The 24,740-nt window shown below is 40.5% G+C and overlaps 1 protein-coding gene across 3 annotated transcripts in view; it reads right to left on the bottom strand.

Moving 5' to 3' along the window:
* negr1 (neuronal growth regulator 1) overlaps positions 1-24,740 on the bottom strand; it is a 339,493-nt gene that overhangs the window by 75,171 nt on the left and 239,582 nt on the right. Inside the window, exon 7 of one of the 3 annotated variants that reach the window (XM_035774610.2) lies at positions 12,473-12,514. The exons of the other annotated variants lie outside the window; for them this stretch is intronic. Within the exon in view, the coding sequence (XP_035630503.1) occupies positions 12,473-12,514 (42 nt within the window). The remainder of the gene's footprint in view (positions 1-12,472; positions 12,515-24,740) is intronic. 3 annotated transcript variants of the gene reach the window in all.

The raw sequence follows: 24,740 nt of genomic DNA, 5'->3' as shown, positions 1-24,740 counted from the left end.
AACTGCTATTTTTGGTGCCACAAATGTGGGACCAAATGGGATGTGATAATTTGATGTTCTGCTGGGGGGGAAAAACTGCCAAAAATGAAGATGTTATACCATTGCTGAATGTGATACCAAATGTATAATGATCTAGTGGACCAAATGTTAAGAAATTATATAATGCTAATATCTATCTCTGTATTTCTATAAATTAATCTTTAGAGATTAATCAAGAGATTGATCATTTTGTTGACTAAACTTTTGAGAAAATAATAGGTACATGTTATTCTCCTCATTTGTAGCATATTCTGATAACACATGTATCATTTATGTAAAAACCTTTGTTGTGCAAGATATATTGTACTTGAATCCAATCAGCAAAATACATATTATGAGTTTAGGATTAAGTTATCAAATGCTTCAGTGATGGAAAGTAAACAACTGGATAAGACATTCTCTAATTTGAAATAGATGTAATCATTAAAAAAGCAAATTAAGTGGGTTTCAAAACAGGGGTAAAAGTGCTGATAAGCCTTCCCCATCACACGTATTTGTTATTATTTACAAAGTGCTGGCCAAGAGAGAAAATTAGAGAAATTATAAGTTGTTTGTTCATTAGAGGTGTTGTCATGTGCAGTGGTATATCAACCTCAAGCAATGCACCCTCTGGGCCTAGTATGCAACATGATCAGATAATGAGTTGGGTGCTTGGGAGAAGGAAACACCTACTGTAACCTCACTTCCAAAGAAGACATTACTCCAATTCCAGACCTACATTACCCACATATCATTTGATTAGAGAAGCTTTACATACTTACTGAAATAATTTGATTAGAACAGCTTTCTGTTACCATAGGGAGCAGAGTAAGTGACTTTGGAATTTTGGATAAGCCAATGACGAATATTGAACAGGATGGACTTTACCACTTTGATGGACCACACCACAATTCAGTGTAAATCCCCATCTCCCTACCACTTGGAAAGTTGAAATAAGGATATTTAGCTTGATGTGCCACGCAGGGTAATTCATTGTATTGTAGGGCGCAGAACAACCCTGAGTGTTCTCTGTTTATTTCCATGCCCCACCAAAATTGCATGTATCATTCAAGTAGGGACGGATTGAGATAAAAATCACAAATCGCTGTCTTTTCAATAGTTGCTACATCATGGCTCCCCTCGTCAGAAAATAGATAAATGGTTTATGGCTTACTCCGAGACATTACCAACACACATAACCCTTCATGGAGTCGTTAATCATGTTTGTCCTGTAGATCCTTAGCCTATCTGGGGGAGGGTCAAAGGAATGTTAGTTATTTACCTTTATTTCAACAGGGAAGTCATATTGAGACTAAAGTATTGTTTTATAAATGAGCCCTGCACAATACAAAAACAAGTATAGATAAACATACAGGCAAGTATAGATAAACATACATATTAAAATACACATTAAGATCCACACAGTCAATTAAAACAAACACATTATTCATTATAAAAATCCTGTGTCGGTTGTCTGTATTGCCCTAGGGACTTCAAAGCATCTAATCAAAACATATTTTGGAGATTATTCCAAACATTGGGTGCAATAAAATTAAAGGCGAATTTACTGAACTCTGTAGACACCAGCGGAGTCTCCAAAGTTATAACCAACCCTGTGACCGGGATTGATAACTTGTCATTTTAAATCTTAACAGTGATGTTAGGTAAGTGGGAAGCTTATGGAGCAGGGCTTTGTAAACAAAAATAGTGTAATGATGTGATGTACGTGACTTTAAGCCATGGATCCAAGATTCATGATACTATTATGATACCCTTGCATAAAGTAATAGTCTGATTATGTCAGAAATGGTCAGAATGATGTACAGTTAATTCGGAAAGCATTCAGACCCCTTGACGTTTTCCACATTTTGTTAGGTTACAGCCTCATTCTAAAATGTAATAAAAATAACATTTCTTATTGATCTACACACATTGCCCCCTAATGACAAAGCAAAAACAGAGTTTTAGAAATGTTTGCTAATTTATAAGAAATAAAAAAATAACTGAAAATTCACATTTACAAAAGTATTCAGACCCTTTACTCAGTACTTTGTTGAAGCTCCTTTGCCACCTTTGGTATCTTCTCTTCAGATCCTCTCGAGCTCTGTCAGGTTGGATGGGGAGCGTTTCTGTACAGCTATTTTCAGGTTTCTCCAGAGATGTTCGATCGGGTTTAAGTCCGGGCTCTGGCAGGGCCACTCAAGGACATTCAAAGATGTTTCCCGAAGCCACTCCTGCGTTGTCTTGGCTGTGTGCTTAGGGTTGTTGTCCTGTTGCAAGGTGAACTTTCGCCTGAGTGTGATGTCCTGAGCATTCTGGAGCAGCTTTACATCAAAGATCTCTCTGTACTTTGCTCTGTTCATCTTTCCCTCAATCCCGACTAGTCTCCCAGTCCCTGCCTCTGAACAACATCTCCACAGCATGGTGCTGCCACCACCATGCTTCACCGTAGGGATGGTACCAGGTTTCCTCCAGACACGATGCGTGGCATTCAGGCCAAAGAGTTCAATCTTGGTTTCATCAGAACAGAGAATCTTGTTTCTCATGGTCTGGGAGTCTTTTGGCAAAGTCCAAGCGGGCTGTTATGTGCCTTTTACTGAGGAGTGGCTTCTGTCAGGCCACACTACCATAAAGGCCTGACCGGTGGAGTGTTGCAGAGATGGTTGTCCTTCTGGAAGGTTCTCTCATCTCCACAGAGGAACTCTAGAGCTCTCTCAGAGTGACCATCGAATTCTTGGTCACTTTCCTGATCAAGGCCATTCTCCCCCGATTTCTCAGTTTGGCTGGGTGGACAGCTCTAGGAAGAGTCTTGGTGGTTCCAAACTTCTTCCATTTAAGAATTATGGAGGCCAACGTGTTCTTGGAGACCATCAATGCTACAGAAATGTTTTGGTACCCTTCCAGAGATCTGTGACTCAACACAATCCCGTCTCTGAGCTTTATGGACAATTCCTTCGACCTCATGGCTTGGTTTTTGCTCTGACGTGCACTGTCAACAGTGGGACCTTAGACAGGTGTGTGCCTTTCCACATAATGTCCAATCAATTGAATTTACCACAGGTGGACTCCAAGGAAGAACTAGAAACATCTCAAGGATGATCAATGGAAACTTGATGCACATGAGTTCAATTTCGAGTTTCATAGCAAAGTCTCAATAGCTATTTTTAAAACATTTGCAAACATTTCTAATAACCTGTCTTCACTTTGCCATTATGGGGAATTGTGTGTAGATTGTTGAGGATTTTTATGTATTTAATATATTTTAGAATAAGGCTATAACATAACAAAATGTGGAAAAAGTCAAGAGCACTGTATGAAATAGTAAAGATTATTCAGAGCAAAAAAGGGATCAAAAACTGGTAAATGGAAGAAAGAAACAACGTGAGAATGTTCTCCGTTTTGCATCTGTTCATCTTGGGACTGTATTTGGAGTGCTAATGAACAAAACACCTGGGAGTCTGGATCGTATTCATAGAATATATAAAAATATACACTATATACAAAAGTATGTGGACACCCCTTCAAGTTAGTGAATTCGGCTATATCAGCCACACCCATTGCTGACAGGTGTATAAAATCGAGCACACAGCCATGCAATCTCCATAGACAAACATTGGCAGTAGAATGGCCCATACTAAAGAGCTCAGTGGCTTTCAACGTGGCACTGTCATAGGATGCAAGTCAGTTCGTCAAATGTCTGCCCTTGCTAGAGCTGCCCCGGTCAACTGTAAGTGCTGTTATTGTGAAGTGGAAACATCTAGGAGCCACAACGCGTTAGCCGCGAAGTGGTAGGACACACAAACTCACAGAACGGGACCGCCAAGTGCTGAAGCGCGTAAAAATCGTCTGTCCTCGGTTGCAACACTTACTACTGGTGTTCACATTCCTATTGGTCATGTAATATATATATATATATCCTCTATAATACATGTGTGCAATATAGATAACATATTCTACAATTCTGAAAAACAAGACATGTGGGACACAGAACCTTGCAAAAAAATAATGAGTCACGAAATGGTTGCCTAAAGTTGTCAGGAAGTTTTGTCATGGTCCCCTGGAGGTTTTGTCCAGTTCCAGGATAGTCCCCAGGGACGTCCCCATGACACAACATCCCAAGAAAGTCCTAAAAAGGTCCTGGCATTGTCCTGACATGGTCCTCAGTGAAGTCCTGGGAACGTACAGGGAACTAAATAAAGGTCCCCCTGAGAACGTTTCCTTGGGACCATCACACAACATTAGTTGGAAAACGTTGCACCAAAACCATAAAGGGTCCTAATGGGAATGTTGCCAAATCTCCTCAGTGTTTCCCCTGTTTGCTGGGTACATTGTATGTCTCAAAATATTTGGAATGATGCTTGTTAAACGGTCTATGATTTATGAAAAAAGTAAAAGGAGAAGCGTTTGGGAGCGTATTCTATCATCTTAGCTTCTATATCGGGGCGGCAGGGTAGCCTAGTGGTTAGAGTGGTGGACTAGCAACCGGAAACCCCCGAGCTGACAAGGTACAAATCTGTCATTCTGCCCCTGAAGAGGCAGTTAGTTAACCCACTGTTCCTAGGCCGTCATTGAAAATAAGAATTAGTTCTTAACTGACATGCCTAGTAAAATAAATAAAAACATAAAAAAATGTATTTGTTCAAACGGCACAACACTGAGTATACCAAACATTATGAACACCTGCCTAATATTGAGTTGAAAAACCCCCCTGCAGTGTTGCAGTTCTTGACACAAACCGGTGCGCACTTGCTCTCAATAACTCAGGCCCTGGTGGAATTCTGCCTTTCCTGTAATGAACTGGGATTCATGATCAAGGGATGGGTTAGCATTAGCTAGCTAGCATTTAGGGGCTTCATCTGCTAGTAGTGCTGAAACACCATGACTGTTCTCATAAAAGTCTAATTGTGCATTTTCTAGGGTGGAAAAAAATGAAGGATTGTACTTGTCCAGCCTGAGTACAAGTTTTTTTTGCTAACATGCTACAAATACGTGTCAGTAAGCATTCAGCAATATAACATTACACAGCTGGTTGCATATTAGCATCACTAGCCTGAATCTATTCTGTACTTATAGTCACTCTATTAATATAATTAATTCTGTATGTTTATTGAGTGATCATATTTCATTTAATTCACAGGCTACTTACAAAACCTGGTGCATTTGTCATTCAGCAGTGTTGTGGGAACCGCCGCCCCTACCACATCAGGAGCAGAAGGCTGAGGCAGTACGTGGCCGGGCACCAGTCCCACTTCAGGTTGGTCACATTTGACCTGGTCATAGGTCAAAATACTATCACTGTCCTGGAATTCACCTAGCAACCATTGATAATGTTCTCAGCAGAGGTGTGGACTCGAGTCACACATATGATGACTTGCAACTCGACTTTGACTTCAACACCAATGACTCGTGACTTAACTTGGACTTGAGCCTTTTGACTCAAACTGACTTGATACCCTCCCCCAAGCCCAAATATAAAAAATGATGCTATTAAAAAAGTGGGCAGCGCATCAACTCTTCATTTAACGGATTACAGTTAGAATCGGAGAGCAGCCAATCAAATTGTGCCAGCTAACAAAAAGTTGCGTGTGGATGTGCAGAGGAACGTCGGCGGGTGAATTCAGATAGAGCCCTTGGAAAGATGATACCCTTATTATTTTCGGATATAAAGACTACACTGAGGTCAACAGAAAATTGATTTCAACTTGCAAAACATGCGGGAAGAAAAATACAAACGGAGGAGCAACAACTTCCAACGATGTTCGACATTTGAAGCTGCACAAAGAACGGTAAGTCGTGGCTAATATAGCCGACAGCTATATATAACTTTGCTAGTGTAGCAGGTAGGCTAACGTAACATTAAATCAATGAGCCTCCACACTGTCAGTCATTGCACCCAAGATTGAGCTACAACTGGCTAGTGCTAAGACTTGAGACTTACTTGTGACTTGTAAAACAATTACTTGGTCCCACCTCTGGTTCTCACTGCTGTGCGTATCAACTCTACCTTGTAGAGACAGTTTGGAGAGATGCTGCACATCTCTCCTGGTTTGGAGTGTCAAACACACCACCCCTCCTGCCATCTGACTGCACCTGTTCATAATCTGTAATACATTACACACATCGAAGGGACTTCATCCCCCACTGGAGACTTGAAGACATAACCTCACCCAGAAAGCTGTGCATGTCAGAAATACAGTGTAGACATTGTTAATGTTGTAAATTACTATTGTAGCCAGAAACGGCTGATTTTTTTATGGAATATCTACATCGGCGTATAGAGGCCCATTATCAGCAACCATCACTCCTGTGTTTCAATGGCATGTTGTTAGCTAATCCAAGTTTATCATTTTAAAAGGCTAGTTGATCATTAGAAAAACCTTTAGCAATTGTTAGCACAACTGAAAACTGTTGATCTGATTAAATAAGCAACAAAACTGGCCTTCTTTAGACGAGTTGAGTATCTGGCCAGAATCAAATAACTTTCTTCTGATAATCGTCAGTCTACTCTTGTTCTGAGAATTGAAGGCTATTCCATGCGAGAAATTGCCAAGATCTCGTACAACTCCGTGTACTACTCCCTTCACAGAACAGCGCAAACTGTCTCTAACCAGAATCGAAAGAGGAGTGAGAGGCGCCGGTGCACAACTGAGCAAGAGGCAAGTATATTAGAGTGTCTAGTTTGAGAAACAGACGCCTCACAAGTCCTAAATTGACAGCTTCATTAAATAGTAACCGCAAAATACCAGTCTCAACATCAACAGTGAAGAGGCGACTTCAGGATGCTAGCCTTCTGGCAGACTTGTAAAGAAAAAGCCATATCTCAGACTGGCCAATAAATAGAAAATATTAAGATGGGCAAAATAACACAGACCCTGGACAGAGGACGATTGGAAAAAAAGTGTTATGGACAGACAAATCTCAGTTTTAGGTGTTTGGATCACAATGAAGAACATTTTGTCCAAGATTTTGTCTTGTTCGTGTCTCGTGTACTTTTGTACTTTTCATATTTTTTGTATATATATTTCAATTTTATTTTCAATCTCTTTTCGATTTTTAATTTGATTATACCTTCCGGTAACCTGCATCACCCAATGTGATACGGCATCGCTATTATTTTAAATTTTTAGAACACATTCAAGAACCCCCCCGCAGCTACTCGCCCAAGCCTCCCCAGCTTCTCCTTTACCCAAATCCAGATAGCAGATGTTCTGAAAGAGCTGCAAAACCTGGACCCGTACAAATCAGCTGGGCTTGACAATCTGGAGCCTCTATTTCTGAAACTATCCGCAGCCATTGTCGCAACCCCTATTACCAGCCTGTTCAACATCTCTTTCATATCATCTGAGATCCTCAAGGAGTGGAACACTGGCCAGTCATCCCCTTCTTCAAAGGGGGAGACACCCTGGACCCAAACTGTTACAGAGCTATATCCATCCTGCCCTGCCTATCTAAGGTCTTTGAAAGCCAAGTCAACAAACAGATCACTGACCATCTTGAATTCCACCGTACCTCCTCCGCTGTGCAATCTGGTTTCCGAGCCGGTCACGGGTGCACCTCAGCCACGCTCAAAGTACTGAACGATATCATAACCACCATCGATAAAAGACAGTACTGTGCAGCCGTCTTCATCGACCTGGCCAAGGCTTTCGACTCTGTCAATCACCATATTGTTATCGGCAGACTCAGTCGCCTCGGTTTTTATAATGACTGCCTTGCCTGGTTCACCAACTACTTTGCAGACAGTTCAGTGTGTCAAATCGGAGGGCATGTTGTCCTCTGGCAATCTCTATGGGGGTGCCACAGGGTTCAATTCTCGGGCCGACTCTTTTCTCTGTATATATCAATGATGTTGCTCTTGCTGCGGGCGATTCCCTGATCCACCTCTATGCAGACGACACCATTCTGTATTCTTCTGGCCCTTCCTTGGACACTGTGCTATCTAACCTCCAAATGAGCTTCAATGCCATACAACACTCCTTCCGTGGCCTCCAACTGCTCTTAAACGCTAGTAAAACCAAATGCATGCTTTTTAACCGTTCGCTGCCTGCACCTGCACGGCCGACTAGCATCACCACCCTGGATGGTTCCGACCTAGGATATGTGGACATCTATAAGTACCTAGGTGTCTGGCTAGACTGTAAACTCTCCTTCCAGACTCATATCAAACATCTCCAATCTAAAATCAAATCTAGAGTCGGCTTTCTATTCCGCAACAAAGCCTCCTTCACTCACGCAGCCAAACTTACCCTAGTAAAACTGACTATCCTACCGATCCTTGACTTCGGCGATGTCATCTACAACAAAACTGCTCCCAATACTCTACTCAGCAAACTGGATGCAGTTTATCACAGTGCCATCCGTTTTGTTACTAAAGCATCTTATACCACCCACCACTGCGACCTGTATGCTCTAGTCGGCTGGCCCTCGCTACATATTCGTTGCCAGACCCACTGGCTCCAGGTCATCTACAAGTCCATGCTAGGTAAAGCTCCGCCTTATCTCACTGGCCACGATGGCAACACCCACCCGTGGCACGCGCTCCAGCATGTGTATCTCACTGATCATCCCTAAAGCCAACACCTCATTTGGCCGCCTTTCCTTCCAGTTCTCTGCTACCTGTGACTGGAACAAATTGCAAAAATCGCTGAAGTTGGAGACTTATCTCCCTCACTAACTTTAAACATCTGCTATCTGAGCAGCTAGCCGATCGCTGCAGCTGTACATAGTCCATCGGTAAATAGCCCATCCAATTTACCTACCTCATCCCCATACTGTTTTTATTTATTTACTTTTCTGCTCTTTTGCGCACCAGTATCTCTACCTGTACATGACCATCTGATCATTTATCAGTCCAGTGTTAATCTGCAAAATTGTAATTATTCGCCTACCTCCTCATGCCTTTTGCACACAGTGTATATAGACTCTTTTTTTTATTTTTTCTACTGTGCTATTGACATGTTAATTGTTTACTCCATGTGTAACTCTGTGTTGTTGTCTGTTCACACTGCTATGCTTTACCTTGACCAGGTCACAGTTGTAAATGAGAACTTGTTCTCAAGTTCTCAAAAAAATTGAGACGCAGAAAATATGAAAACATGCTGGAGGAGTGCTTAACACCATCTGTCAAGCATGGCGGAGGCAATGTGATGGTCTGGGGGTGCGTTGGTAGTGGTAAAGTGGGAGATTTGTACAGGGTAAAAGGGATCTTGAATAAGGAAGGCTACCACTCCATTTTGCAACGCCGTGCCATACCCTGTGGATGGCGCTTAATTCAATCCAATTTCCTCCCTCTACAGGACAATGACCCAAAACATAGTTTCCAAACTATGAAATAACTATTTAGGGAAGAAGCAGTCCGCTGGTATTCTGTCTATAATTGGATGGCCAGCACAGTCACCCGATCTCAACCCTATTGAGTTGTTGTGGGAGCAGCTTGACCGTATGGTACGTAAGAAGTCAATCCATCAAGCCAATCCAATTTATGGGAAGTGCTTCAGGAAGCACTGGATGAAATCGCTTCAGATTACCTCAACAAATAGACAACTAGAATGCCAAAGGCTTGCAAGGCTGTAATTTCTGCAAATGGAGGATTATTTGACGAAAGCAAAGTTTGAAGGACAATTATTATTTAAATTAAGAATAATTATTTATAACCTTGTTAACTTCTTGACTTCTTTTTCATGGAAGACAAGGACATTTCTAAGTCACCCCAAACTGTTGAACGGTTGTGTATATGTTTAATCCATTTTGAATTTGAACATTTACACATTTTCTACTACTTATCAACTAATTTTAACATCCCGGTACAGTCAAAAACATGTGTTTTTATATATTTTTTCAACAGTATGAGTTTGAAATAATACTGTGAAATTGTGAAAAGGATGATAATGCCCTTTTTAGTGTAAGAATTGTTGGAAAAGGCCACCTGAAATGTTGACCTGTTTTGGTGAGATAGGGAAAAATCAAGTGACAAATCAAATTTGTCACATGCGGCGAATACAACAGGTGTACACCTTACAATGAAATACATACTTACAAGCCCTTAATCAACAATGCAGTTTAAGAAATAGAGTTGATAAAATATTTACTAAATAAACTAAAGAAAAATGAATATAATCGATGAAAAAGTAACAAGATATGTACATTACAGTAACAAGGCTATATACAGGGGGTACCGGTACCAAGTCAATGTGCGGGGGTACAGGATAGTCAAGGTAATTTCTAAAGTGACTATGCATAGATAATAAACAGCGAGTAGCAGCAGTGTAAACACAAAGGGGGGAGGGGGTTTAGTGGGGTTCAATGTAGTCTGGGAAGCTAGTTGATTAGCTGTTAATCAGTCTTATGGCTTGGGGGTAGAAGCTGTTAAGGAGCCTTTTGGTCCTAGACTTGGCGCTCCGGTACCGCTTCCCGTGCGGTAGCAGAGAGAACAGTCTATGGTTTGGGTGACTGGAGTCTTTGACAATTTGGTAAATTAATTAATAGACCAATAAGAAAGAGAGTTCCAAATAACAGTTAGCGTTCAGTTTTCTCTTCTCCACTCAGACCACACTCAGGCAGTGCTAGAAAAATTCCTGCTTGAGGAATTGCTCTTTACTAATAAGCTATTTTTGTTTATTTTTACCATTTTAATTGAAAACAATCACAGAAATTGCTACCCATAAATTATTTGATATTGAGATAAAAATGGCTGCATTAACATTTCAGTGTATACTGTAGCGGTGCTCAAACAAGACAGAGTGATATTCAAGTACTGGACCGACCATTTAATATCATTGTCACAGCCATGCGGTGTCATACTGTACTGTCACTAACCTATAGGAAGAGGTCAACTGTAGAGCACATTTCACAAATCTCATGTAGAAAACATTAGCCAATGTGTTGTTTGCAAAAAAGGTACTTAACCCTTTTATTGACATTTCAGTGTTGTTTAAGAAGCAAATGTTTTGTGGGCTGGTACTGCCACAACCATGCAATTTACTTTGTATATTAGATAGTCGTGTTGACCATTTTTACTTTAACTTTCATAATAGTTTGAGCATGTCAAATGAGACCAAGAAAGAATGCAGTCCTAAATGAGCATAAATGGTATCTGAAGGGAATCATTACATTGTTTAATCTACATGTTTGATGAGGTTTAGCATCAATTGATTCCTGTTTGACATCTCTAAATGACAACAAATGTTGTGCCCTACATGGACCTTTCCCCCACTCCTCCTTTGTGGAGCTGACAGAAGATAATTATATATCTTCAACCTAATTAACAGACATGGTTTAATGAGTTGGAGGCTACCTGTTGCCAGGAATCTAAAACAATTGCCTATGCCAAGCTGCTCAGCAAGCGCACTGCAAAAAAATTACTACAAATAAAATGTGGACTTGGAACAAAACAAGAACAATGGGACGTCGAGTTAATTTATCTCCACAATTGATAGCACTGGTGTTGCGTTGGACCATGAAATTGTCATTTGCTCTGCAAGCATTACATAAAATGAGAGTTCGGGGCTATGTGTTGTCAGAGAGCAGGATTTGACTTGCAATTTGACAAAATCCCCGTGGAGATCCATTTCCAAGTAAAAATGTAAGGGATGCAGGAGAGTACATGCTCATACAGAGCCACGTCTCCAGAATGGAACATGAAACGATGGGCACATCCATGATGCAGGATGAAAAACTCTGGATAGCGCTGAGTAGATTTATCATGCAATGTCACTCGCCATGTGTGTCTGTGCATGTGTGTGTGTATGCGAGCAGGGTGTGAGTATGTGTGCAAACAGTATTAAGCAAAATAATGTAACCAACGTGAGAGATTACATTCTGCGACTTGCTTAAAACCATAAGAGAGGGAGAAAAGACGGCCTGGCAAAGGGATTATTCCGAGCTGTAATTTGAAAGCAACAGAAGTAGTGTGGAAAAACACCTGCCACATCGACAGCAACAGGTTAGAGAGGCGGCAGCAGCAGAGCCCGGCTGCTTCTGGAAGGAGAGAAACGGAGACAGAGCCACTGCACATAGCAAACAACAAAGTAACAGGGTCCTTTCACTGACATCCTGCCCTTCATGCAGACTGTACTTAGCTAGCATAGGGGGCGGGATGAAGAAGCCAGAGTAAAGCCATCAGCAAAAGGAAACGCATCGGTCCCAGAGCCATATGTAACAGTCATTTTTATGATGCCACTACGCTCCAAAGGAGAGAGAGTAAAGGAGGTGGGGGTGTGCAATGAGACGGACGAGCTGTTTACATTGACAGGAAGAAAATAAAACAGAAACAGAACAGAACCAATCCTGAGAAACCAAAATGAACTGCAAGTGAAAGCACATACAGTGAAGCTGTACCCCAGCAGGCATCCCAGCCAATCAAGAGAGAGGAATTGGAGATGGAGGAGAGGTTTTTAGGTTAGTGTGGAGTGGATCCCTTTGCTGGTTTACGTACAGCACGGTGACATATACTGACCTGAGCGGGAGACAGCACTAGTTGCGGTGGGTTCAATAATTGCTACAGGGAAAAAAGGGGGAAAGAAGGAAAAAAGAGGACATTCATGTATTATTAACAGAATGGAGACGCAAAAGAAAAGAATAATCCACATTCAAGGACAAAGGACAGGGAATGAAGACAAAACTACCCATGCCTGAGGTCTGTCATTTCTGTAGTAAGCTATAAACTAAACATGCTTATCAACAACATATCCCTTCCCTTAGGTCTGAATGGTAAAGGCCACTGCTGAGCTTCTCAAAATGTTCTTAGACTGAGTCCATATGGAGCTCATCAAACTTCCTTGTCCTGAAATTATAAACTACTGACCGCCACTCGCTTTGATGCGTGGAATCAAACTTGGCTCAATTAACAATCATAATTACATCTGCACCTTGTTGGCAGCCGTTTAATCATATTGATGTAATTTGATTTTCACTTTAAAATCATGCAACTCTCCCCATTTCTTGTTCTCCTTTTTTTGGAGTCTGCCTGAAGAATGAGGAGAGAGAGAGAGAGAAAAAAATCCTCTTTGATCCCTCTGAGGGGAAAGTGAATCCCAATCTGATTACCTTATGAACTCATTTCAAACTGAGCGGGTGGTGGCATTTGGGGAATCGAACAATGTGACATCCTGAAATGTCCACATCCACCATCTTGGAAAAACAGTCATACCCGATGTGTCTATTAAAGGTCTTCCTTTTTATACATTTCAAACGTTCATATTTACATAACTATATGACAAATACATGTATTTAGTGTAGTTTTCGGTATTAAAGGTCCTATGCAGCCATTTTTATCTCAATATCAAACCATTTCTGGGTAACAATTAAGTAACTTACTGTGATTGCTCTACTACACTAGCTTCCGACATACCTAACTTTGCTGTTAAAATATAAAAACATGAGATACCAAACCCATTCACAAGCTTGGTTAACTCTTGAGGTTCCTTGGGTCTCCACCGAACTAGGCAAATACACTTTTAGTTTTAAAGCACCTCATTGCTGGAACTACAAAATGCATTACAACTGGATGTTCTGGTGCCGCTAAAGCAATTCAAAATATTGATTGGGGACTCTCCCAGACAAACATGGCTTATTTTTTTGATAGGACTGTCTGGGATAGGTTTGAGTGGGGAGGGTGAAAACTGAAAATATGCTGTTACTGACAGGGAGGTTTGGAACTCCCTTACTTATTGGTCTATTAACTCATTTACTGCATGGTGATGTCACCATGGAAAGCCAAAACTCCCTCCCATCTAAACAGGCAATCATTTCAGGCAGTCTTCAAACAGCTCTTACACTAAATTTCACAGTATTATTCCAACCTCATAGTGTGAAAATGTATATAAAACACAGGAAAATTTGTTTTTGACTGCACTGGGCATTCTGTAACATTGTACATACAGTTTATTGATGCTAATGGTTGAAGCTTTGCAGTGCTGTTACAGTATGCTATTGTGTTAAATATATTCAACATATAGGATCTAGTCTATCATTTAAAATATTTTTTTACAAAAGAAACCACGCCTTAGGGTGTTTTCACACTTGCTCCCTTTCAAACAATTTGATGTGCAGTGTGAACACTCCAAGGTTCGCTTGAATTCCGCAGGTTCTCCCCAGGTTCTCTTATCATTATTCCCACACCACACACTAGACTACTACAACAACGTTTCCCCTGCCAAAACCCCTTACATTGGTGCCACAAAAGAGAGAGGATGATGATGTGCAGGTTCGCAGAAAAAACTTGTGCTGTTTTTGGATATTGATTAGCGATGGTCAAGGATGCACAGACATTTTTTTGTTCAGATTATTGGTTTGCAATATGTGATCTACATGCTATAAGGGCTTCATAATCTGTTTATTCGATTGTGGGGTTTGAATAGTGTGAAAAGACAACAACATATTTGATGGGAATCGCTACATACACTGAGAAAAAAGGGTTCCAAAAGGGTTCTTCAGCTGTCCCCATAGAACCCATTTTTTTCCAAGAATAACTATTTTGGGTTCCATGTAGAACCCTCTGTGTAATAGGTTCTACATGGAACTCAAAAGGGTTCTACCTGGAACCAAAATTGTTCTACCTGGAACCGAAAAGGGCTCTTCAAAGCATTATCCTATGGGCAGCGTTGGGTAGGTTACTTTCTAAATGTTATCGATTTCAGTTACGAGTTACCAGTCTAAAATTGTAATCAGTAACGTAACTTTTGGATAACCCAAACTCAGCAACGTAATCTGATTACATTCCATTACATTTAGATTACTTCCCCCTTAAGAGGCATCAGAACAAGACGAAATATATGTTACCAATTAAACAACATCTATTGCAAGATAAATCAATGTTAAAGTTTACATAGCTGACCATATATGGATGTTACATTTTACATTATCGGTTGGTTATGTAGGCTTCTTCTAATCCATCACTTCCTACTACATATAATACAATTAAATTATATATTAACATTAAAAACCAAAGTCTACCAGAATTCCATTAATTCTTATAAATGTTATCATTTGTTTTTCAACAGGACAATGACCCAACACACCTCCAGGCTGTGTAAGGGCTATTTGACCAAGAAGGAGAGTGATGGAGTGCTGCATCAGATGACCTGGACTCCACAATCACCCGACCTCAACCCAATTGAGATGGTTTGGGATGAGTTGGCCCGCAGACTGAGAGAAAAGCAGCCAACAAGTGCTCAGCATATGTGGGAACTCCTTCAAGACTGTTGGAAAAGCATTCCAGGTGAAGCTGGTTGAGAGAATGCAAAGAGTGTGCAAAGATGTCATCAAGGCAAAAGGTGGCTACTTTGAAGAATCTCCTTCCTGAGCGGTATGATGGTGTTTATACTTGCGTACTATTGTTTGTACAGATGAACGTGGTACCTTCAGGCATTTGGAAATTGCTCCCAAGGATGAACCAGACTTGTGGAGGTCTGAGGTCTTGGCTGATTTCTTTTGATTTTTTCATGATGTCAAGCAAAAGAGGCGCTGAGTTTGAAGGTAGGCCTTGAAATCCATCCACAGGTACACTTCCAATTGACTCAAATGATGTCAATTAGCCTATCAGAAGCTTCTAAAGCCATGACATCATTTTCTGGAATCTTCCAAGCTGTTTAAAGACACAGTCAATTTAGTGTATGTAAACTTCTGACCCACTGGAATTGTGATACTGTGAATTCTAAGTGAAATAACCTGTCAGGATTTATATAATTTCTAGATCCAAAAATTGATGTAGATTGCCCCTTGAAGTTTGAGCATGTTTCCATTAGGCCTATTGATTTGTTATTTTTTTATTAGCATGAATTAGATTGAACAATAAAATCCCCACTTTTATTCCATAGGTTGGGATCCGCACTGTGCAGCTGTTGCAAGAGCATATGTTTAACAGGCTGTCCACTGGTTTCAAAAACAATGATTGATAGGCAGCTTAAACTTCTTTAATTCAACCATTATTGGATTCAAATACACATTTAGACTTGTGAACAGCCATTCACAACAACCATCATCCATGAGTTGCGAATTGTTAAATGAGAGAGCAGCAGGGTGATTCACATCAATGCGCTATGTAGATATCAATAGTAAGTGATATCGTACTGCCGTTGATTAAACCACTGCTGTCAACCTTAACTCCTAGCGTTTATTCAAGTTGGATAATCTTTGGATGCCGACATCAGTCACACCATTGGAAGACATAGCTTGGACTGTAGCCTTCAAAAGTCTATTCCTGATCTTTTTCTGCGATCCATCAAACACATTTGGTGTGTCATCATAGTGGTCTCTGACTTCTCAGGTGTCAGACACTCAGGTGGAACAAACTTAACCTTGTTCCTTTTTTCAATGATTTGCATGTCATTGAGATTACAGAGAAGTGTCAAATATTTTTTTCCGCAAACATCCTTTCTGAATTTAAAAGCAATCCTCAAAGTAAATCATATAGTTTTCCAAACGTATCTGTAATCTGATTACAATATTTTAGCTGATTACAGTTTCCGTTACTCCCCAACCCTGCCTATGGAGACAACCGAATAAACCTTTTAGGTCCTAGATAGCTGCTTTTTTTTCAAAGAATGTAGGGTACAAAATCAATTATAGGACTAGTAGAATACATTGGGTGTACAACTTATTCTGTTACCAATCATATTTATATATTAATAGTATCTTCTGATTACAATTATTATGTGAATACAAAAGTATTGTGTGAATACAAAGATAACTGAGTTATTGAGCTTTTTTATACCCCAGAGTTTAAAGAGGGCTGAGATCGATTATTTTAACCCAATAAGGCTGTTTTCACATATAGTCCTCTTTAAAATAACACATCTCAGTCCTCATTAAAGTAAACTCTGGGGTAAAAAAAGGCTAAATAACTCAGTTGTCTTTGTATTCACACAATAATTGTGTATTCACAATATTGTATATTCACAGATATACCAACTTACTTTGGAAGCTAATATATTTAATTTAGTTAAAAGATTAGACATAATAATTATAACCAGAAGATAATATTAACATGTAAATATTATTGACAACATAATAAATAGCATTAATAAGGGATAATCAACAAAGGGCTATGTGTTCTCTGAAAATGAATGAAATCCGGGAAGGTGTGTTCCACGATGTGCTAACTACAGAGTTGCATTATTTTCCAGAGAAAGCATAGAGCCAAGAGTTGATTATCTCTTCTATACCATGGCTATAATTTAACACATTTGCCGCTAGAAATGTGTTCATCTGAAGTAGCTAGCAAGTGTACTAGATAGTGATAGCAGTTACGTTGATAACCAAACAAACATACTTGCTAGTTTAGTTAACCAAACCATCAGTCCTAGCTTGCTGTTATGAAAATTGATTTCAACAATTCCAATAATGTTTTCAATTGGAATTTTGCATTCAAAAGCAGCTCAAACATAGAACATGTAAGAATGAACTATATAGCACAGTCACTTTAACCATATCTACATGTACATACTACCTCAATCAGCCTGACGAACGGGTGTCTGTATGTAGCCTCGCTACTTGTATAGCCTCGCTACTGTATATAGCCTTCTTTTTAATGTTGTTTTATTTTTTTACTTACCTATTGTTCACCTAACACCTTTTTGGCACTATTGGTTAGTGCCTGTAAGTAAGCATTTCACTGTGTTGTATTCGGGCACATGTGACAAATAAGCCATTCAATTATACCATGCGTTACATGAAAATAATGCACACTAGAAAGCCCTTCAAGCCAAACAGAAACGAGTATTCAACAATTCCATGGTATCATTAAGCATTAAGACCCGAGGGGGTGTGGTATATTGCCAATATACCACAGCTAAGGGCTGTTCTAAGACACAACGCAACGCGGAGTATATTGGCAATATGCCAGAAACACCCGAGGTGCCTTAGTGCTATTATAAAGTGGTTACCAACATAATTAGGACAGTAAAAATAAATGTTTTTGTCATATCCATGGTATATAGTCTGATATCCCACAGATTTCAATCAACCAGCATACAAGCATAATTGGCCCAGTGTTGTCCGGGTTTGGCTGGGGTAGACTGTCATTGTAAATAAGAAATTGTTTTTAACTGACTTGCCAAGTTAAATAAAGGTTAAATAAAAAAATAAAAAATAATTAAAAGACGTAACATAGATGTTTTGATTAGTGCTATTGTGGATTCTTGGAATGTCCCTCACCTTAATCCCTTAACTTACCTTAAGCATAACCCTTACCTAACCCTTACCATTTTAAAGATCAACTTCAATGGAGTAACTTCAGAGTTGGTACGTCCCAAGGATCCCGGATAGCAAGGACCTTACTTGTGTAACCTATGTTGTGATTCTCACCAAATATGTTGTCTTCTCACACTATTCAAGCCCCACAAAAAACAGCTTAGGAAGCTCTCAGCCTATAGATCACGTAATGCAAACAAATAATCTGAAAATTGTGTCAGTACAAAACTCCACACATTTTTTGGAATTTCTATGCATCGTTAATCAATATCCAGAAACTGCACATGTTTTTTCCACGATCTCGCACATCATCATCTTCTCTCTTTTGTGGCACCAATGTGAGGTGTCATGGCATGGGAAAAAGTGTTGCAGTAGTCTAGTGTGTGGTGCGGGAATAATGACAAGCGAACCTGGGGAGTTTTTTTGTTCAACTTGCCCTTAAAATGGGGAAGCAAACCGAACTCATACCACCTCTCGAGATGGTCTCAGTTCCGTTAGCTTTGGGGGCTATTTTGAGGAGTCTGAGTTCCTTTTTAGAGTTCAAACTGCTCAAAAAAGAAAAAGTGAACAACAACCCCTGTTATGGTCGGCAAGCGAGAGCCCAACTACTGGAGACCAGCTAGAACATAACTAACAGAACACAACCAAAACAGAACCTGTCTGCTCCTTGTTTACATCACACTTTCTCGTGATTGGTGGATTGTAACTCACCAACGCCAACACTTGGTGTGGAATGTAATTAAATGCTAGCATGGCTAGTGGCTAATGTTAGCCAGCTTGAGCTAGCTACAGAGTTAGCATATGAACGTGGTAGGACAGAGTATATCCTCCATATGACGTTGAGAAACAGTGCATTGGGGGTAGTTAAGAAGAAATAATTTGATAAATATGTAATAACCCAAAAACATAACTTTTTGTAATTATAGGTAATCAGATCGTGACGACAACTAAGTTACTAAGTCTTTGACGATACTGTGTTGTTACATTGGTAAGTAAAAACTTATGCTTCACACACTTTAAAAGCTATCTATAAAAGCTGAGAATCACAAACACAGACATGTATCAGCTGAATATTAATTTCCCACTGAGCAGTTTTTTGGACGAGTTTCAGAACAAAGTTCTGTGTTTCTGGCCATTTTGAGCCTGTAATCGAACCCAAAAATGCTGATGCTCCAGATTTTTGAACTGTAGTGTAAATTCATCTTTTATCAGGTTTTTGTTTTGGCTGACCTTTTGTTTGTTGTTGAGATTTGTCAATATAACTCATGAATGCAATTGTTTATATCAGATTTGTATTCTACTTGTATCCCTGGTTGTGCTGAATTTTTTGGGGGTAAAATACTTCATTGTGAGGCTATATAAAGGGATGGACAGGCAGATAAATTAAAGTCAGATAAATTAAATGCCGATGTTTGCTGGAGTCTCAGGACTGATAGGGTTAAAGAGGACTCTATGTGAAAACACCTTTTTACATATGGATCATTAAGTTTGATGGTTGCTTTGTCAAATAGAATTTGGTAGGAGGTGAGAAACAAGATTACTGTATGTTGTGCTGAAAGAAACTCAAATGTAGACCTCACCATAATCCCAAAATGCAGACATGAATACCCCCAGAAAGTTCCACAGGGGAGAGGAAACTCAGGCAGCCATTATTGTGGTTACGCTGCCTTCGTACCAGTCAAAAGCTTGGACACACCCACTCATTCAAGGGTTTTCCTTTATTTTTACTATTTCCTACATAGTTTTGATGTCTTCACTCTTATTCTACGAATTAACACATATGGAATCAAGTAGTAACCAAAAAAGTGTTAAACAAATCCAAATATATTTTATATTTGAGATTCTTCAAAGTAGCCACCCTTTGCCTTGATGACAGCTTTGCACCCTCTTGGCATTCTCTCAAAAGAATATTGTGATTTGATTAACACTTTTTTTGGTTACTACATGATTCCATATGTATTGTTTCATAGTTTTGATGACTTCACTATTATTCTACAATGTTAAAAATAGTCAAAATAAAGAAAACTCGAATGTGTAGGTGTGTCCAAATGTTTGACTGGTATTGTACGTAAAAAAGACTGCCACGTTATTTTCTTTCTACTTGATAAGCGGGCAATGATATCTAGGACATGCAAGAGCTGCTCTGGCCCCCCAATGGTGGAACAAACTCCCTCACGACGCCAGGACAGCGGAGTCAATCACCACCTTCCGGAGACACCTGAAACCCCACCTCTTCAAGGAATACCTAGGATAGGGTAAGTAATCCTTCTCACCCCCCTAAAAGATTTAGATGCACTATTGTAAAGTGGCTGTTCCACTGGATGTCATAAGGTGTATGCACCAATTTGTAAGTCGCTCTGGATAAGAGCGTCTGCTAAATGACTTAAATGTAAATGTAGTGCGGAGCCTACTTACACTTTCCATTTTAATCCAGTTACATGGGCACTCAATATATACATTTCAATTTCAGGGCAAATGGAGAGACACCAATTGCTCTTTCAACTTTTTCAGGCCTTAGCCTCCTTGCTAGTTTTTCAAGTATCTGAACTAGAAGGGCTCCTAAAGAAGAAACAAAAATTAAAAGTCCGATATGCTTTACATTTGAATATGTGTAAAGAGCCATATATTAAATTTACAATGATACTCTTTTTCTGACTATATTGGTGTGAACCAGTGTTTTTAAAATGTATTTTGGGGTAACTAGTGCAGTAGTGGATATCAGAGGACAGGCTTTTTTCAAGCAGCAGCATTATCTGATTAATACTTGAGCACGAATCCACTACTGAATCATCTCCCATTCTCAGCTCTCTCAGACATTCTTCCATTACTGCAAAGTATGATATCCTTTGACATGCAATCTCCCTCCTATATCCTCAATGAGGTTGGGAGTTAGCTACATTCTCACATTCACACAATGTATCCCATCAAAAAGCATTCTTGTGTATGCTGAGTGACCTCTATACAGGACTCACTTGCAAGACAAAACACATTATGCAGCGGGGTATTTCATCTTACACTGTAATAAAACATCCTCTTGTCTTCACAGAACAATGACGGCAGAAAATGAGTAACATTCACACAATTCAGAGCTGCCCAGATTAATTTAGTGGGGAGTTGTATGCGATTTGCTTTGTGTTCTTAGAGTGGTTCTTAGAATAACAAATGAATATCTTTAAATAGACTTGTTCAGCTTTGGCTGAAGGTTGATTATCGAATCAAAACTAAGGTCATGATAATTATGAAAAAAAATCACCAATTTACTAAATTGCAATTCCGACTGAGCCCAACCAAAGCTGCCACGACATGATTACATCATCCGTCTTTCATGCACAGCCACATTCATTGCGTGAATATTTCTTGAGGCTATCTTAACTGTTTTTCCTCTTTAATGATATGGCAGCAGGTGTTACTATTTTATTTATTTATGAACCACATAATTTGTTATTCTTCTCCTTGTTAATGCTGCTTAGCATGCATATCATCTTATGTGGGGGTTCCACGGGGCTCAGTCATCCAAAGACGGCTATTTGCATTTTCAGCCTCTTTCCTCAGTCAGTCTCCAGTCCCATGTGCTACTCCACAGGGAATCTGGACCACGAACACAACCAGAGTAAATTAATCTGGGGGTTAAAATGGCCAAAACATTTATACAAGAAGTGAGTTATTAGCCACTTAAAGAAAACAATTCCCTCCCTCTACTGAAATGGTTTAACATTTGGAAGTGGAGCAAACCAAAGAAGTAAACCTAATTCTCAATCAGTTTAATTTCCTTTAGTAGCATGGGGGGGTGGGGGGCATTGACTCAGGGATGTGAAAACTTACACTATATATTTAAAAAAGTATGTGGACACCCATTCAAATTAGTGGATTCAGCTACTTCAGCCACACCGGTTGCTGACAGGTTTATAAAATCGAGCACACAACAATGCAATCTCCATAGACAAACATTGGCAGTAGAATGGCCTTACTGAAGAGCTCAACGTGGCACTGTCATAGGATGCCAGCTCTCCAATAAGTCTGTCCTCGGCTGGAACACTGACTACTGAGTTCCAAACTGCCTCTGGAAGCAACATCAGTACAAGAAATGTTTGTCGTGAGCTTCATGAAATGGGTTTCCATGGCAGAGCAGCCGCACACAAGCCTAAGATCACCATGCACAATGCCAAGCGTTGGATGGAGTGGTGTAAAGCTCACTAGCATTGGATCATTCCATCTCTGGAATGATGACTCACGCTTCCCAGTCTGGCAGTCCGGCAGACAAATCTGGGTTTGGCAGAAGCCAGGAGAACCCTACCTGCCCAATGCATTCCGCCAACTGTAAAGTTTGGTGGAGGAGGAATAATGGTCTGGGGCTGTTTTTCATAGTTTGAGTTAGGCCCCTTAGTTCCAGTGAAGGGAAATCTTAACGCTGCAGCATACATTCTAGACAATTCTGTCCTTACAACTTTGTGGCAACAGTTTGGGGAAGTCCTTTCATGTTTCAACATGACAATACCCCCGTGCACAAAGCGAGGTCCATGCAGAAATGTGGAGATTAGTGTGGAGATTAGTGTGGTAGAATGTTTTACGTATTTTTTTTATATTGTTATTTAAAAAAAAATGTGTTGTATTTTCTATTGAATACCCGAAACATACAATACACTTGCAGTGAAGCCGCTCAACAACTACATCATATCAGGCATCCAACAGACTCCCAATCAGAGCGACACACAGAAGCATCCAGGGTCAATGCCCTGCTCAAGGGCATGCTTGGCAGATCTCCCACCAGGCCAAAAAATGTGAACCCGAACCCTCCAAGATCCCCCACAGTTCCCTAATAGCTGTCCCTCAACCATTCGAACCACACTTCCTTTCTCCTATAGAGCTCAATTTTTATGGAATGGTATGCCTACCCATGTGAGAGACGCAAACTCGGTCTCAACCTTTAAGTCTTTACTGAAGACTCATCCCTTCAGTGGGTCATATTATTGAGTGAAGTCTGGCCCAGGAGTGTGAAGGTGAACAGAACGGCTTTGGAGCAACGAACCGCCCTTGCTGTTCTGCCTGGCCGGTTACACTCTTTCCCCTGGGATTCTCTGCCTCTAACCCTATTACAGAGGCTGAGTCACTGGCTTACTGGTGCTCTTTCATGCCGTCCCTAGGAGGGGTGCGTCACTTGAGTGGGTTGAGTCACTGATCTGATCTTCCTGTCTGGGTTGGCACTCCCTCCCCCTTGGGTTGTGCCGTGGCGGAGATCTTTGTGGGCTATACTCGGCCTTGTCTCAGGATGGTAAGTTGATGGTTGAAGATATCCCTCTCGTGGTGTGGGGCTGTGCTTTGGGAAAGTGGGTGGGGTTGTATCCTTCCTGTTTGGCCCTGTCCGGGGGGTATCATCGGATGGGGCAACAGTGTCTCCTGACCCCTCCTGTCTCATCCGCCAGTAGTTATGCTGCAGTAGTTTGTGTCGGGGGGCTAGGGTCAGTTTGTTATATCTGGAGTACTTCTCCTGTCATATCCGGTGTCCTGTGTGAATTTAAGTATGCTCTCTCTTTATTTCTCTCTCTCAGAGGACCTGAGCCCTAGGACTATACCACAGGACTACCTGGCATGATGACTCCTTGCTGTCCCCAGTCCACCTGGCCGTACTGCTGCTCCAGTTTCAACTGTTCTGCCTGTGATTATTATTATTTGACCATGCTGGTCATTTATGAACATTTGAACATCTTGGCTATGTTCTGTTATAATCTCCACCCGGCAAAGCCAGAAGAGGACTGGCCACCCCTCATAGCCTGGTTCCTCTCTAGGTTTCTTCTTAGGTTTTGGCCTTACTTGGGAGTTTTTCCTAGCCACCGTGCTTCTACACCTGAATTGCTTGCTGTTTGGGGGTTTTAGGCTGGGTTTCTGTCCAGCACTTTGAGATATCAGATGATGTACAAAGGGCTATATACATTTATTTTATTTGAAATGTAAGAAAAATAGTAGAGAGAATGAATGAGTTCAGCTTTTATTTCTTTCATCACATTCCCAGTGGGTCAGAACTTTACATACACTCACTTAGTATTAGGTAGCATTGCAATTAAATTGTTTAACTTTGGTCAAATGTTTAGGGTACCCTTCCACAAGCTTCCCACAATAAGTTGGGTGAATTTTGGCCCATTCCTCCTTACAGAGCTGGTGTAACTGAGTCAGGTTTGTAGGCCTCCTTGCTCGCACATGCTTTTTCAGTTCTGCCCAAACATTTTCTATGGGATTGAGGCCAGGGCTTTATGATGGCCACTACAATACCTTGACTTTGTTGTCCTTAAGCCATTTTTCCACAACTTTGGAAGTATGCTTGGGGTCATTGTCTATTTGGAAGACCCATTTGCGACCAAGCTTTAACTTCCTGGGTGATGTCTTGAGATGTTGCTTCAATATATCCACATAATGCCAACTGTATACGTTTGTGTGCATGTCTGGCACTATTACATGTATGAGTGTGTTCTTGTACGCATTTATTTGAATGAGAGTGTGTGTATGTGCATGTGTACAAACACCTGCACGGCATCAGCCTC

The sequence above is a fragment of the Oncorhynchus keta genome, chromosome 8, assembly GCF_023373465.1.
Source record: "Oncorhynchus keta strain PuntledgeMale-10-30-2019 chromosome 8, Oket_V2, whole genome shotgun sequence".
Taxonomy (NCBI): Eukaryota; Metazoa; Chordata; class Actinopteri; order Salmoniformes; family Salmonidae; genus Oncorhynchus; species Oncorhynchus keta.
Note: the sequence above shows the minus strand (reverse complement) of the source record. Positions and strands in the feature narration are given on the sequence as shown.